The following is a 17,170-nucleotide window of genomic DNA, read 5'->3' as shown; positions in this document are numbered from 1 at the left end:
TTGCACAGTCCAGTAAATATTCCGTACAATTGACCACTAAATGGTAACACCCGAATAAGTTTTTCAACTTAATCAATTCATGGTACAAATATATACTTTTAGCATAATACAGTCATCACACAAGTTAATCATCAGTGTATATACATTGAAGTATTTACATTATTTACAATCCGGGGGGAGGGATGTGGAAGGGTTTGGGGCCAGGGGGTTAGGCTTGGTTCATATCAGCACAATTATATCATTTGAGAAATGGACATTGAAACAGTGTACCGTATTTTTCGGATTATAAATCGCTCCGGAGTATAAGTCACACCTGCCGAAAATGCATAATAAAGAAGTAAAAAAACATATATACGTTGCACTGGAGTATAAGTCACATTTTTGGGGGAAATTTATTTGATAAAACCCAACACCAAGAAGAGACATTTAAAAGTCAATTTAAAATAAATAAAGAATAGTGAACAACAGGCTGAATAAGTGTACGTTATATGACGCATAAATAACCAACGGAGAAGGTGCCTGGTATGTTAACGTAACATATTATGGTAAGAGTCATTCAAATAACTTTAACATATAGAACATGCTATACGTTTACCAAACAATCTTTCACTCCTAATCGATAAATCTGATTAAATCTTTTTCCTCGATGTCGCTTTTAAACAACTCTGCCAACTACAAAGGTATGCGCCGCTTCTTCTTGTCGTTTTCTGCTGCATATTTCACTACGTCCAGCTTGTAATCTGCAGTACATGATTTCCTTTTCGGTGCCGTATTTGTTCAGCCCTTCTCAGTTTTTATAAGTTGCCGCCAACGTTGAAATGATCCATATTAATAGCTACGGCAGTAGCATATATCATATAGCAGTTAGCATCCCATGACCCACAATGCACTTCTGCCATGACCCTCCCCCGCCAAATTCTTATTGGTTGACGTGTGTGTGACGATTGCTGACATTTTCTTCGTCTCTTCCGCTAATGAGATAAATAATATTATTTAATATTTTACGGTAAAGTGTTAATAATTTCACACATAAATCGCTCCGGAGTATATGTCGCAAAAAAACTGTGATTTGTAATCCGAAAAATACGGTAGGTCTGACATGGTAGGATATGTATACAGCGAGCAGTGAACATAGTGAGCTCAGAAAGCACAAGAACAAGTATATACATTTGATTATTTACATTTGATTATTTACAATCCGGGGAGGTGGGCTGTGGTGGGGGGAAGCTGTTAGTCTAGGGTTGTAGCTGCCTGGAGGTGTTCTTTTAGTGTGGTTTTGAAGAAGGGTAGAGATGTACTTTCTTTTACACCTGTTGGGAGTGCAATCCACATTGATGTGGCATAGAAGGAGAATGAGCTAAGACCTTTGTTTGGTCGGAATCTGGGTTTAACATGGTTTGTAGAGTTCCCCCTGATGTTGTGGTTATAGCAGTCATTTATGTTTTGAAAGTAGTTTGACATGTACTTCGGTATAAGGGAGGTGTAGCGAATTTTATAGACTAGGCTCAATGCAAGTTGTTTTACTCTGGTATTAAAATAAGGTAAAAACACATGAAAATGAGGGAAAACATCAAAGGACATTAAAAAAGAACAGAGCGTATGCAACCAGCAGCCACTTCAGTGGCGCCATTTCAACATACAGCTACAACAAAAAAATTGCAGTAGATTATGCATATTGCGCACATACGATAGCACCATACATAGCCAAACACAATTTCAACACCTATGTACTGAACATCGCCGTGGCCTCTGCGGAGCTCCATGCTAAATATCGTCTGCTGGAAATCATGGATTTTGTTACCCATGATTGAAGTATGCTATCTTCTACTGGTGAAAGTCTTCTGTTGGTGAAACGTTAGCATGACCTTCCTAAAACACCTCCACTCACTGTAAAATCTACAGTGAGTGGAGGTTGTTGACAACTTTGAGGTAAGACAGTTGTATTGTAATAGAAACATTCAGTTCAATGTTGCCACGTTCTAAAAAGAAGCCAACCATTTTGAGAAAAAAATACTACTATACCTACTCAGTGGATTAGTGGTTAGAGTGTCTGCCCGTAGATCGGTAGGTTGTGAGTTCAAACATCGGTTGAGTCATACCAAAGACTATAAAAATGGAACCCATTGCCTCTCTGCTTGGCACTTAGCATCAAAGGTTGGAATCTGGGGTTAAATCACCAAAAATGATTCCCGGACGTGGCCACTGCTGCTGCTCACTGCTCCCCTCACTTCCCAGGGAGTGATCAATGGAGATGGTTAAATTGCAGAGAATAATTTCGCCACACCTAGTGTGTGTGTGACTATCAGTGGTACTTTATACATAAGGATCTTTATACAAACCCCAAAACCAGTGAAGTTGGCAAGTTGTGTAATTCGTAAATAAAAACAGAATACAATGATTTGCAAATCCTTTTCAACATATAATCAATTGAATAGACTGCAAAGACAAGATAGTTAATGTTTTAACTGAGACCCCAAAGGGACAAGTGGTAGAAAATGGATGGATGGAACTGAAAAACTTAATTTAACACTCAGTTAACATTTCAGGGATCGAATTTCCTTAATATCATCGCTTACGTGCAGTGATTTCTCCAGATTCTCTGAACCTTTTGCTGATATTATGGACCGTAGACGGTGAAATCCCTAAATTCCTTGCAATAGCTCGTTGAGAAATGTTCTTCTTAAACTGTTGGAAAATTTGCTCACGCATTTATTCACAAAGTGGTGACCCTCGCCCAATCCTTGTTTGTGAATGACTGAGCTTTTCATGGAAGCTGCTTTTATACCCAATCATGACACCCACCTGTTCCCAATTAGCCTGTTCATCTGTGGGATGTTCCAAATAAGTGTTTGATGAGCATTCCTCAACTTTCTCAGTCTTTTTTGCCAATTGTGCCGGCTTTTCTGAAACATGTTGCAAGCATCAAAATCCAAATGAGCTAATATTTGCAAAAAATAACAAAGTTTTCCAGTTTGAACGTTAAGTATCTTGTCTTTGCAGTCTATTCAATTGAATATGCCGTATTTTTTTGAATTGCCGCCGGGGCACTAATTAATTTAAAACCTCTTCTCACTCCTGCGCTTACCAAAGGAATGCGGTAAAGGTAAGTATGCGCTAATTATTTTAAAACCTCTTCTCAGTCCGGCACTTACCAAAGGTATGCAGTAAAAATTTGAGTGGGATGTAAGCTTGGACCTTAAATCCTACTGAATAGCTCTTAATCTTCTTCCCTTTATGCGATTTCAAATTACCGGTATTGAAATCAGCCCCCTCCGTTTTGAAAAGATGACAGGGGAAGTGTCACTCGTGACATCACGAGTTTGACCAGGCAGTAATTCAAGGCAGGCGCATACTACATACCCTGCGGCAATTCAAGGAAATACGGTACGTTGAAAATGATTTGCAAATCATTGTATTCTGTTTTTATTTACGATTTGCACAACGTGCCAACTTCACTGGTTTTGGGTTTTGTAGTTGTATTTTTAAGTTATCGTGCTAGATTTTACCCGTCCGGCCCATGTGAGAATAGATTTTCCTCCATGCCGCCCCTGAGCTAAAATGAGTTTGACACCCCTGGCTTATAGCAACGTGACTCAACAAGATTCACTCTACAAGTTTTTAAATGTTTTGCTGTCTGCTTTCGCATGCACTCTAAAACATTAGTCTTGTTTAAACAAAGTTTTCATCCATCCATCCATTTTCTACCGCTTATTCCCTTTGGGGTCGCGGGGGGAGCTGGTGCCTATCTCAGCTACAATCGGGCGGAAGGCAGTGTACAAGGCGGTATAGCTCGGTTGGTAGAGTGGCCGTGCCAGCAACTTGAGGGTTGCAGGTTCGATTCCCGCTTACGCCATCCTAGTCACTGCCGTTGTGTCCTTGTGCAAGGCACTTTACCCACCTGCTCCCAGTGCCACCCACACTGGTTTAAATGTAACTTAGATATTGGGTTTCACTATGTAAAGCGCTTTGAGTCACTAGAGAAAAGCGCTATATAAATATAATTCACTTCACTTCACTACACCCTGGACAAGTCGCCACCTCATCGCAGGGCCAACACAGATAGACAGACAACATTCACACTCACATTCACACACTAGGGCCAATTTAGTGTTGCCAATCAACCTATCCCCAGGTGCATGTCTTTGGAGGTGGGAGGAAGCCGGAGTAGAACCCACGCATTCAAGGGAAGGACATGCAAACTCCACACAGAAATATCCCGAGCCCGGGATTGAACCCTGTCTACTCAGGACATTCGTATTGTGAGGCAGACGCACTAACCCCTCTGCCACCGTGAAGCCAGTTAGTTTTCAAATATCTCCAATTATTCCCTGCCTCCAATTAACATCTCTGCGGTTTAGCTAAATCCACACCTTGGCGACCTCATTTAGTGTCGTTAAAAGTCTATGACGGGGTCCATGCGAAGGCACAAATGAAGTGAGCAGAGTGTGAGTCAGATGCTAGAAAGTGGTCGTCAGCTCGACGTCGTGGCCGCCGGTTCCCCCGAGAGTCTTGTCAGCACCGAGGCAGCGGGGCATTCAACGTGTCCATACAAACCTCCTCCGCTCATGTCACTCAGCCACCGTTCCAAACAACGGTGCCGTCTTATCGCACGCCGCTGACGGGGTCAAGGGGTCAGCGGCACACCGGGCATGCTCAGTCATTCACGTATTGATTTTTTATCTGCGGATGCGTTGAATGAGGCCGCAGAATGGAGGTCAAGATGGGAGCGCAATAGATGGCGATAGAGAACGTTTCGGCTATTCTCTCCCGCAGGAAGCATCCCGTTCCTCTCTTGGCGGCCATTCAGCGCCATCGATCGGGCTGGAGGCCCAAGCCGCCTCGGGGGAGACGGCGAGCCATGCTGCTTCTTTTGTGGGAGGGGGTCCACAGGTTCAGACTGACAGACAGTGCTGATAAAAAATAAAAAAAACGCCTTTCTCTTCTCCCGTATTGTCTGCAATCGACACGAGCGTTGTAACCTTTGCGAAGATGCCGCTCCTAAATATGATTGCTCTGTGATCTCTCCATCCTAATTTACTCTGCTAAATGTCACTCAGCATAGCACCCTCATGAGGACAAATATGTCACTCTCATGCTGTCCGTCCAGAGATGTTCCTTCGTGCGGCATGCGGAGGGGCCCCGTGATCTGTACGGGGCCCCGCTTTTGCATGAACAGACAATCAGCGAATGACAGGTCACCTTATATGAACTTTTACTGTGAATTTCTCCAAGCCACCTCCTCCTCCGTCACCTAATATTAAAATATTTTAAAACATTTCCATCGACAATGTTACTGTCCTCTGTGGCACGCAGCATTAAAGGCCTACTGAAATGAGATTTTTTTATTTAAACAGGGATAGCAGGTCCATTGTATGTGTCATACTTGATCATTTCGCGATATTGTCATATTTTTGCTGAAAGGATTTAGTAGAGAATATCCAAGATAAAGTTCGCAACTTTCGGTGCTAAGAGAAAAGCCCTGCCTCTACCGGAAGTCGCAGACGATGACGTCACATGTTGATGGCTCCTAACATATTCACATTGATTATAATGGGAGCCTCCAACAAAAAGGGCTATTTCGACCGAGAAAACGACAATTTCCCCATTAATTTGAGCAAGGATGAAAGGATATTTGAGGATATTGATAGCGACGGACTAGAAAAAAAAAAAAAACGCGATTGCATTGGGACGGATTCCGATGTTTTTAGACACATTTACTAGGTTAATTCTGGGAAATCCCTTATCTTTCTATTGTGTTGCTAGTGTTTTAGTGAGTTTAATATTACCTGATAGTTGGAAGGGTGTCTCCACGGGTGTGTTGACGCCAATGTCTCAGGGGAGTCGACGGCAGCTATGGACGGCACAAGCTCAGCTTTTCTCCGGTAAGAACTGACTTTTTAACCACAATTTTGTCACCGAAACCTGCTGGTTGACATGTGGTCGGGATCCATGTTCTCTTGACCGCGCTCTGATCCATAGGAAAGTTTCACCTACAGGAATTTTAAACAAGGAATCACCCTGTGTTTGTGTGGCTAAAAGCTATAGCTTCCCAACTCCATCTTTCTACTGTGACTTCTCCAATACTAATTGAACAAATTGCAAAAGATTCAGCAACACAGATGTCCAAAAAACTGTATAATTATGCCGTTAAACAGACGACTTTTAGCTGTGTGCGTGTGCAGCGCTCATACTTCCTAAAAACCTGTGACGTCTTGCGTACACGTCATCATTACACGACGTTTCGAAGACAAAACTCCCGGGAAATTTAAAATTGTAATTTAGTAAACTAAAAAGGCCGTATTGGCATGTGTTGCAATGTTAATATTTCATCATTGATATATAAACTATCAGACTGCGTGGTGGGTAGTAGTGGGTTTCAGTAGGCCTTTAATGCACTTCCCAAAGTGGCTTTGATTCCTGCAGGAACTGGTGTTGTACAAAACCCAAAACCAGAGAAGTTGGCACGCCGTGTAAATCGTAAATAAAAACAGAATACAATGATTTTGAAATCTTTTTCAACTTATATTCATTTGAATAGACTGCAAAGACAAGATATTTAATGTTGGAACTGAGAAACTATTTTTTTTTTTTGCAAATAATCATTAACTCAAAAAAGTTGGAACAGGGGCATTTTTACCACTGTGTTACATGGCCTTTCCTTTTAACAACACTCAGTAAACCTTTGGGAACTGAGAAGACCACTTTTTAAAACTTTTCAGATGGAATTCCTTCCCATTCTTGCTTGATCTACAGCTTACTGTAAGTTGTTCAACAGTCGGCGGTCTCTGTTGTGATATTTTAGGCTTCATATTGCGCCACACGTTTTTAATGGGAGACAGGTCTGGACTACAGGCAGGCCAGTCTAGTACCTGCACTCTTTTACTATGATTATGATTTTACTGATGTGGGATCTGGACCAAGGTTTGTGCAGCCCTTTGAGATACTTGTGATTTAGAGCTATATAAATAAACATTGATTGATGATTGATTGACTTTGAAGCCACGCTGTTGTAACACGTGGCTTGGCAAAATCCATAAACTCGCCGCATTGTATAAAGCGCAGGGTTCAAAGCGTAGGAAAACTTGTGACTTGTTGTCTGAAGATTCCATAAACCATCGACGTCCTTCACTGGTGTATTGACGCGCGGCTACTTATTCCCCCCCCACACTCATGTTATGAGTTCCCCTTTTTTGTACGGTGTGAGAATTTATCGCTATCGGATCGCTTTTATGCACCTTTTTCATGGCGCGGTAAATTCTGGTGATACTTAGCAGGTAAAATTTCTAGCAACACGGCCAGAAACGTTAGCTTACACTGCATGGTTAAAGTGTCCGCCCTGAGATCGGTAGGTCGTGAGTTCAAACCCCAGCCGAGTCATACCAAAGATTATAAAAATGGGACCCATTACCTCCCTGCTTGGCACTCAACATCAAGAGTTGGAACTGGGGGTTAAATCACCAAAATGATTCCCGAGCGCGGCCACCGCTGCTGCTCACTTCTCCTCACTGCTCCTCTCACCTCCCAGGGGGTGGAACAAGGGGATGGGTCAGATGCAGAGGTTAATTTCACCACACGTAGTGTGTGTGTGACTATCAGTGGTACTTTAACTATTATACTGCACATTCTTCACTGTAATGCCGCGGCCCTCAGTCTCCTGTTGGATAAGCCCAGGAAGGCCTCATTGGCGACTGATGCCTTCACTCCATTTTTTTTGGACAACAACAAGTGGGGGATGCCCAGTGGGATGTGTGTTGTTGGTCTACAGTTGTATGCAACGGAAGCCACTATTCCAAATTCCGCCGTGAGTCAAAATAGTAAAAATGTTTTCCTTTCCAGGGAGGAGAAGGAGCGCTGGATCCGAGCCAAATACGAGCAGAAGCTCTTCCTGGTGGGCCTGCCCCATTCCGACGTGCCCTTGGGCCAGCAGCTCCTGCGGGCGGTGGTGGAGGACGACCTGAGGCTGGTGGTGGTCCTGCTGGCTCACGGCACCAAGGAGGAGGTCAACGAGACGTACGGGGACGGCGACGGACGCACGGCGCTGCATCTTTCCTGCGCCATGGCCAACGTGGTCATCACACAGCTGCTCATCTGGGTGAGACACGCGGTCGGGTTTTAGACGTGCGCCTCGGAGAAGGAGCGACGTTTGGGTGTCTCAAAGGCCTTACTTCCTGTCAGAGCTTTCACATGGAAATCAGCTGCTGCTCGCTGACTTAATACAACTGCCATCTTCACACGGGAACTCAATTATACTTATAAGAAATTATTAAATTAAATTATCACCACATTATGGTGATATTGCTTTACTTTTAGAAACTCTCCTGAAGCCAGACACAATTCATTTAAATTGATTTATTTTAAAGTAGTTTTTTTTTATTTAACAGATTTTTAATGGATTAATTTGGCACATTTTGGTCTATAAATGGTTTGGGATTTTTTTCTTTTTTTTTTTTCTTTTTTTAATTAATCAGTCCAACAAAATAATATACAATAATAATATAATAATGCAATTCCAATTCTAAAACCAAACCTCGGCCCAGCAACATTCAAAATAGCAAGATGACACACAAACATGACACAAAACAATCCAAAAGTAGTCAAATAAAAATGAGTAACATCAACAACAGTATCAATATTTATAACAATTCCAAAATAGCAGTGATTAATCATCACAACCATTTATATACAAAAAAAAATTCAATAAAAACATTACAAAAATGAACAGTGACTTACTCGTGCATCGCATCTCACAAGCTTGACAACACGTTGTGTCCAATATTTCCCACAAAGATAAAAGAAGTCATATTATAGGTTCATTTAATAGTTAAAACTAATTTAAATAATGGATACCATATCGGACATTTGATTTTTACTCAAGGACTTCATTGGGCTGCTCTCAATATATTGTATGGCATTTTGGCCTTAAAAATGTAAATTAACATTATAATAACAATACAGGCTGATTGTCTGAAAAATACAAAAAAACTGTTTTTTATTTTATTATATACTTATTTCTTTTTTTAAAAAGTATTTTTTATATATGATAGATATATCTCCCAAAAAAAATATATATATATATATACAGTCAAGGTCGAAAGTTTACGTACACTTGTAAAGAACATAATGTCATGGCTGTCTTGAGTTTCCAATAATTTCTGCAACTCTTATTTTTTTGTGATAGAGTGATTGGAGCACATACTTGTTGGTCACAAAAAACATTCATGAAGTTTGGTTCTTTTATGAATTTATTATGGCTCTACAGAAAATGTGACCAAATCTGCTGCGTCAAAAGTATACATACAGCAATGTTAATATTTGGTTACATGTCCCTTGGCAAGTTTCACTGCAATAAGGCGCTTTTGGTAGCCATCCACAAGCTTCTGGTTGAATTTTTGACCACTCCTCTTGACAAAATTGGTACAGTTCAGCTAAATTTGTTGGTTTTCTGACATGGACTTGTTTCTTCAGCATTGTTCACACGTTTAAGTCAGGACTTGGGGAAGGCCATTCTAAAACCTTAATTCTAGCCTGATTTAGCCATTCCTTTACCGCTTTTGACGTGTGTTTGGTGTCATTGTCCTGTTGGAACACCCAACTGAATTGATTAACGTGGACCCCGACTTAAATAAGTTGAAAAACTTATTCAGATGTTACCATTTAGTGGTCAATTGTACGGAACATGTACTGTACTGTGCAATCTACTAATAAAAGTATCAATCAATCAATCAAAACTGCACCCAAGACCCAACCTCCGGGCTGAAAATTTTAGGTTGTCCTGAAGAATTTGGAGGTAATCCTCCTTTTTCATTGTCCCATTTACTCTCTGTAAAGCACTAGTTCCATTGGCAGCAAAACAGGCCCAGAGCATAATACTACCACCACCATTGGTGCTTGACGGTAGGTTTGGTGTTCCTGGGATTAAAAAATGAGCTGTTTGGCCACAATACCCAGCAATATGTTTGGAGGAGCAAAGGGGAGGCCTTTATTCCCAGGAACACCATTCCTACTATCAAGCATGGTGGTGGTAGTATTATGCTCTGGGCCTGTTTTGCTGCCAATGGAACTGGTGCTTAAAATGGGACAATGAAAAAGGAGGTTTTCTTCCAAATTCTTCAGGACAACCTAAAATTATCATCCCGGAGGTTGGGTCTTGGGTGCAGTTGGGTAATCACGCAGGACATTGATCCCAAACACATGTCAAAAGTGGTAAAGGAATTGGCTAAATCAGGCTAAAACTGTATGTATACTTCTGACCCAGCAGATTTTGTCACTTTTTCAGTAGAGCCATAATAAATTCATAAAAGAACCAAACGTTGTCACGCCTGTGGATTATGATGTGTTTTTGTTATGTTTTGCTTTTTTGGACATTCAGTTCTGTCTTTGCACTTCCTGGTTTGTTTTCGTTACCATGCCAACTCATTAGTTTTAGCTGTCATGTCGCACACCTGTTCCATCACTGATTATGTCACTGCTATTTAAGCCATTCTGTTTCGATTCTTCATCCTGGCATCTTCACACACCCTACCATGCTGTTGCTACCTTCATGCCCTCGAACACCTCGCTATCCATGCCCTTTGTGTCGATCCAAGTAAGTTTTGTATTTATGCCTCAGTGCAAGTATTGTTTTGTGTGTGCCACAGCTAGTGTCTTTTGTTTCGTTCGTATATAGCCATGCCATCGGGCTGTTTTAGTTTATAGCTCACTGTTATTCATGCCATCGAGCAAGTGTTTTTGTTTTCCCTGTGACAGTAGTATATGAATAAAAAGATGTACTCACACTCACGCCTCGCTCGTGCTAATCATCCTCTGCATCAAAGAAACAATCCACGTCCAAGCCCATGTTTGACAAACTTCATGAATGTTTTTTGTGACAAGTATGTGCTCCAATCACTCTATCACAAAAAAATAAGCATTGTAGAAAAAAAAAAAAAATTCAATTGGTAAAATAAATAAGTCATACAATCAACAAAAAACTTAAATAGATTATAAATAGAATACATTTTCTTTAATCATTTTATATGTTCAATTATTTTTTTAATCTGAATTCCAAGGGGGAAGGAGGGGGTATTTTATTTATTTTTATTTGCCCTAATAAATAGGATAATAAAAAAAGTCAGTTGAAAGATATTTTCTTTAGTCATCTAATATGTTCAATTATTTTTTTTATTTAAATTCCAAGGTAGTGATCCAATATATATATTTCTTTAATTGTAGTCCAAAAGTGTTATTTGAATTGCCTAAATCAATAGCTAATATAATAAAAAATTTGAAAATAGATATTTTATTTGGTAATTTAATACAGTAAATTATTATTTGAATCTCAATTTCAAGGTAGTTATCAAAAAAAGTATTTATTACAGTTTGTATTTGATGATGTTTTTAAAATACTGTATAGTTTAAATGGGTTATTTTAAATGGTTACATAAATAGTAGTAATACATTCAATAATATTTGTAAAAATGGCACCAAAAAAATAACATAATGAATGAAAAAAAATATTATTCAACCGGGCTAAACTTCTCATGCATCAAGGGTTAAAATACTTTAATAAAGTGAAAGAAATACATAAAAAATAATAATAATAATCTTTGTGCATGTGTTATTGTTTAGGAAAAAATGAATGATATTGTCAAGTCTCCTGTTAAATATTGATATTTTCCTCCTCACAGTACGGCGTGGACGTGAAGAGCCGGGACGCCCGTGGCCAGACGCCGCTGTCCTACGCCAGGCGAGCCGGCAGCCAGGAGTGCGCCGACATCTTGCTCCAACATGGCTGCCCCAACGACGCTGGCGGTCTGACGTCGACGCCCGCAGGAGGAAACATCAGCAACCGCAACGCCAACCCCAACATCAACAACAACGCTCAGTGCGAGCTGAACCGCAGCATCAGCATCATGTAGACTAACTCCGCCCCCTCGTCTCCACCATGTACTTTTTGTTCTTGGTCTTGGAGCTTTAAATGTTTTTTTTCCCTTCCACCTCCGTGTAACTAATCGTGCGCCAGGAGAATGAAACGCTCCAAATAACGACAACAAACACTCAGCGAATAATGGCGAGGTGAATAAAGGAGGTGATTGGAAGGAAGGCGACGACCGTCCTCGACGTAACGCGCACGTGACCGACTGAAGGAATGAAGACGCCGCCGATGTTTTATGGCCACGCCGTGGCCTCTTCAATCACCGCTCATTCACACTTGATTGAGAGCGTCGGTTTGGTGTCATTACCACGTCTTTGTCGCCAGACGCCACTTTGTGTCATGACAGTGAGTCCCATGTACAAGTGAGTGACCTCATCAGCTGTGTATTTTTAGCCTCATTAAAACCCAACGTAAGCCCCTCCTCTTTGCGTCCACGCCACCTTTCCTGTCAGCCTGCGAAGCAAAAAGATGCGTTTGAGTGATTCCCGATGAGACGTTCAGGTGCAAACGAAGTCAATGTTGATTTTTTTTAAATCTTTTTTTCTTGAATTTTGAAGGAGGAGGCCACAAAGTTCACACTGTGACCAATTTGGGCTTTTTCCTCCGCCTTCACCGGCCTCTTGTGAGGGTTACCGTGGCAACTGTTCTTTAACGCACAACAATTCTTTGGCCTAGTCTGCTTATCAAGAACAACTTTTTTATTATTATTTCATCACTAAGGGAGGAATTTAGTAGGATCAAAAATTTTTACAAAAGTAAAAAAAAAATGCTTGCGTTTGCTTACAATATCTGTTGGATGAATGCAGCTGGGAAAGGCTCCAGCACCCCCGCCACCCCAAAAGGGACAAGCGGTAGAAAAATGGATGGATGGGTGAATGAAAAGCACGTATCAAGTTTCTGTCGTCAATTATATAAATTATTGTATGCTACAAACCTTTTTGGGTAAGAAATTTAAGTTCAAATGGTTTTTGTACATTTGGATTTTAAACTTTTTATTTGGATAACATTTTTTCCAAAAAGGCCTACTGGATTGAGATTTTCTTATTTAAACGGGGATAGCAGGTCCATTCTGTGTGTCATACTTGATCATTTCGCTATATTGCCATATTTTTGCTGAAAGGATTTAGTAGAGAACATCCACGATAACATTCGTAACTTATGGTCGCTAATAAAAAAGCCTTGCCTGTACCGGAAGTAGCAGACGATGTGCGCGTGACGTCACCGGTTGTAGGGCTCTTCACATCCTCACATTGTTTATAATCAGAGCCAGCAGCAGCTAGAGCTAGTCGGACCGAGAAAGCGACAATTTCCCCATTAATTTGAGCGAAGATAAAAGATTTGTAGATGAGGAAATTTAGAGTGAAGGACTAGAAAAAAAAAAGGCAATTGCATTGGGAGCGATTCAGATGTTTTTAGACACATTTACTAGGATAATTCTATAAAATCCCTTATCTACCTATTGTGTTGCTAGTGTTTTAGTGCGTTAAATAGTACCTAAAAGTCGGAGGGGTGTGGCCACGGGTGTGTTGACCCCAGAGTCTCTGAGGGAAGTCACAAAGCTTCAGCAGGACAGAAGCTCCGCTGATCTCCTGTAAGAGCCGACTTATTACCACAATTTTCTCACCAAAAACTGCCGTTTGACATTTGGTCAAGATCCATGTTTGCTTGACCGCTCTGATCCATAGTAAAGCTTCACCTCCGGGAATTTTAAACAAGGAAACACCGTGTGTTTGTGCGGCTAAAGGCTAAAAGCTTCCCACCTCCATCTTTCTACTTTCCAGAATACTGTTTAATTATGCGATTAAAGCAAACTACTTATAGCTTGGATCGGACTGGAAAATAATGTCCGCTGCAACCCGAGACGTCAAACGCACGCGTCATCATACGAGTCATCATTCCGCGATGTTTTCAACACGACACTTCGCGGGGAATTTTAAATTGCAATTTAGTAAACTAAAAAGGCCGTATTGGCATGTGTTGCAATGTTAATATTTCGTCATTGATATATAAACTATCAGACTGCGTGGTCGGTAGTAGTGGGTTTCAGTAGGCCTTTAATGCTGCAATGTTTTCACGTCCCAAAAATTTTTGGGGGTCAAATTTCATTTCGGCTGTTTTTATTTGGAAAAACAATTTGGAATGGAATTTTTTTTTTTTTTCAAACAGTTAAACATTTTGTATCCTGGACACTGATCATTGAAGAGTGAGTCATTTTTCTATAGCGCTTTTTCTCTAATGACTCGAAGCGCTTTACAGTAGAAACCCATTATCTAGATGTTGAACTACAATTAGGCCAGTGTGGGTGACATGTCTTGCCCAAGGACACAGGTGACTAGGATGTCAAAAGCTTGATTCAAACCAGGACGTTTTCTGGCCAGCAGTTCTACCACCAATGTAAGATACAAAAATCGTCTAAATTTTTAACATTTTATTTGGATTTTTGTTCTTGTTCATAAAAAAATGTTGAAACAGAACATTTAAATTCCAGATTTTTAACTGAACATTAAGGAACTGAAAACCTCAGAAAATCCAATTTCATGGCGATATTTGAATTAAATAAACCCTTTTTTGTTTGTTTTAAAATGTGCCGTATACAATAAAAATCGAAAAACGTGCCAAATTATGTTTTTTGATTAGCGTTTCAGAATTGGAAATAGAATGAACGGAAGGTACACGGACTGAAGATGTTAGCGTTATGCTAAAAACATGCTAAACGCAAAGGAAAAGCTAAAATCCTGCTTCCAGTTCAATTTGTCATCACACAGATAAGCACGCATTTTTGCATTTTGGATGAACATTTATTAGATTTTTGTGTTTATCTGGAAAAAAAAAATCCTTAAAAGCAAAACAGCACAAAATCCAATTTCAAGGCAATATGTTAATGAAAATCAACCCTTTTTTGTTTGTTTTAAAATCTGCGGTATTTAATAAAAATCGAAAAACGGCCCTTATTTTGTTTATTGAGTGTTAGTGTTATGCTAAAAAACATACTAAACGCAAAGGAAAAGCTAAAATACTGCTTCCGGTTCAATTTGTCATCACACAGATAAACACGCATTTTTGCATTTTGGATTAACCTATATTAAATTTTTGTGTTTATCTGCAAAAAATAAAATCCATCCATCCATCCATCCATCATCTACTGCTTATCCGAGGTCGGGTCGCGGGGGCAGCAGCCTAAGCAGGGAAGCCCAGACTTCCCTATCTCCAGCCACTTCGTCTAGCTCTTCCCATAAAAGGAAAACATCACAAAATCCAATTTCATGGCAATATTTCAATGAAAATCAACCACAATCTGCCATATATAATAAAAATTGAAAAATGGCCCTAATTTGTTTTTCTGATTTGCGTATCAGAATTGAAACAGAAAATAGAATTTTCTGGTTCAAAAATGCTGAAACAGAAAGTTTTAATTCCAGATTTTTAACACAACCTTAAGGAACTGAAAACCTCAGAAAATTCAATTTCATGGCAATATTTGAATGAAATAAACCCTTTTTTGTTTGTTTTAAAATCTGCCGTTTATAATAAAAGTCAAAAACGTCCCTAATTTTTTTTGTTGATTTGCGTTTCAGAATTGGAAATAGAATGAACGGAAGGTACACGGACTGAAGATGTTAGCGTTATGCTAAAAACATGCTAAACGCAAAGGGAAAGCTAAAATACTGCCCCCGGTTCAATTTGTCATCACACACATAAACACACATTTTTGCATTTTGGATGAACATTTATTAGATTTTTGTGTTTATCTGGAAAAATACAAATCCTTTAAAGGAAAACAGCGCAAAATCAAATTTTATGGCAATATTTGAATGAAAATCAACCACAATCTGCCATATATAATAAAAATTGAAAAATGGCCCTAATTAGTTTTTTTGATTTGTGTATCAGAATTAAGAAATAGAATGAACACACACGGACCCAAAAAGTTTGTTTTTTTGGTTAAAAGTTATATAAATAAATATGTATCTCAAATAAACCTACCGCCCGAATCCAGCTGAGATAGGCTCCAGCACCCCCCGCAACTCCAAAAGGGACAAGCGGTAGAAAATGGATGGATGTAAGTTTTCGCTTCATATTTTAAAAAATGGTTTATCCATACCATCTATTTTCTACCACTTGTCCCAATTTTTGAATATTTCATTTTTTTATCCTGACAGTTTCGTATCTGAAAACGGAAATTCCAAGATAGATGTTTTCTTATTGTCCAAGCCGAACCATTTTAGTCCGATTAATTATTTCCTTTCTTGGCCAAATAAGAATTTTGTGACTGAATTTGAAAGTGAAATAAGTTATAAAACAAACCCTGTTGATGAAAGTGACGATACGTGCTTTTTTTCCATCGGACCGCAGTGATAACAAGCCGGTGTGTTCCAAAGACCCAAACAGGCCATGCATGGGGTGATTTGGTCATTTCAGCCAACTGCTGCTTTAACAGTGACTTTCGTGTCTCCCAAGCAGAATTGAGGAGACTTTAGTCAGTGAGCGTTGCCACAAAGATTCCATGTTTGCAGCCACGGACTCCAGCAGATTGCATTGTTAGACGTACTGTAACTTTGTACTGTAATACTGGCCTTATTGTTATTTAGGACTTGTTTATTCCAAATAGTGTAGTCAGCGTAGTTGTCCCCCCTCAACATTGAAGTCTTGTAAATATTTGATGGAACAAAACTGCTTTTGGCTGAAAAAGCCCCTTGAACCACAAGCCATATTTTCATATGTTGCTTTTGTTTGTTTCTCCATTTTTTATTGGAACGGTACTTGCCATGTTTTGGCCCCAACACGGCCATCTTTGCTACTTGTGTATAATGATGTACATTCGACATATTTATAATGCAGTATGTAAATATTTTTATTTGGGTTTGTTTCTTGTCGGTTTTTCTTTATTTCTTTATGACGTTGAAGCAAAAAGCGAAAGAGTAAAACTTGTTGTGTGCTTGGCTGACTGTTGACTCATTAATAAACATTCAATAAAACCATGCAGCCTTCCCCTCCTTCAGGGGAAAACAAGTACTGCACGCTACTACTCCTTCATTCCTACTTCCGGCGTCACAACCTGCTTCCTGTTTCCTTTTGTAGGAAGATTTCTCGCTAAATGTTCCCCATGTTTGTCCATATTTGGGAATGAAATTAAGTCGACGTGTGTTGTTGTACTGTCGAAGAAGCGTGACTAAAAAATTACTTCCTGTTCGGTGAAAAATAAGCTTAGAAATAAAAAATTGCCATAAAAACCAGGATTTATGTCTGGACTACAGG

General features: G+C 39.8%; 1 protein-coding gene across 3 annotated transcripts in view; it reads left to right on the top strand.

The window, feature by feature from the left end:
* agap3 (ArfGAP with GTPase domain, ankyrin repeat and PH domain 3) overlaps nt 1-16,927 on the top strand; it is a 414,103-nt gene extending 397,176 nt beyond the window's left edge. For all 3 annotated transcript variants that reach the window (XM_061920474.1, XM_061920475.1, XM_061920473.1), the window contains exons 17-18: nt 7,837-8,092; nt 11,667-16,927. In XM_061920474.1, coding sequence (XP_061776458.1) covers nt 7,837-8,092; nt 11,667-11,897 — 487 coding nt within the window. In that variant the 3' untranslated portion in view covers nt 11,898-16,927. The remainder of the gene's footprint in view (nt 1-7,836; nt 8,093-11,666) is intronic.
* The last annotated feature ends 243 nt before the right edge of the window (nt 16,928-17,170 follow it).

This window comes from Nerophis ophidion, linkage group LG14, assembly GCF_033978795.1.
Source record: "Nerophis ophidion isolate RoL-2023_Sa linkage group LG14, RoL_Noph_v1.0, whole genome shotgun sequence".
NCBI classification, from domain to species: domain Eukaryota; kingdom Metazoa; phylum Chordata; class Actinopteri; order Syngnathiformes; family Syngnathidae; genus Nerophis; species Nerophis ophidion.
Note: the sequence above shows the minus strand (reverse complement) of the source record. Positions and strands in the feature narration are given on the sequence as shown.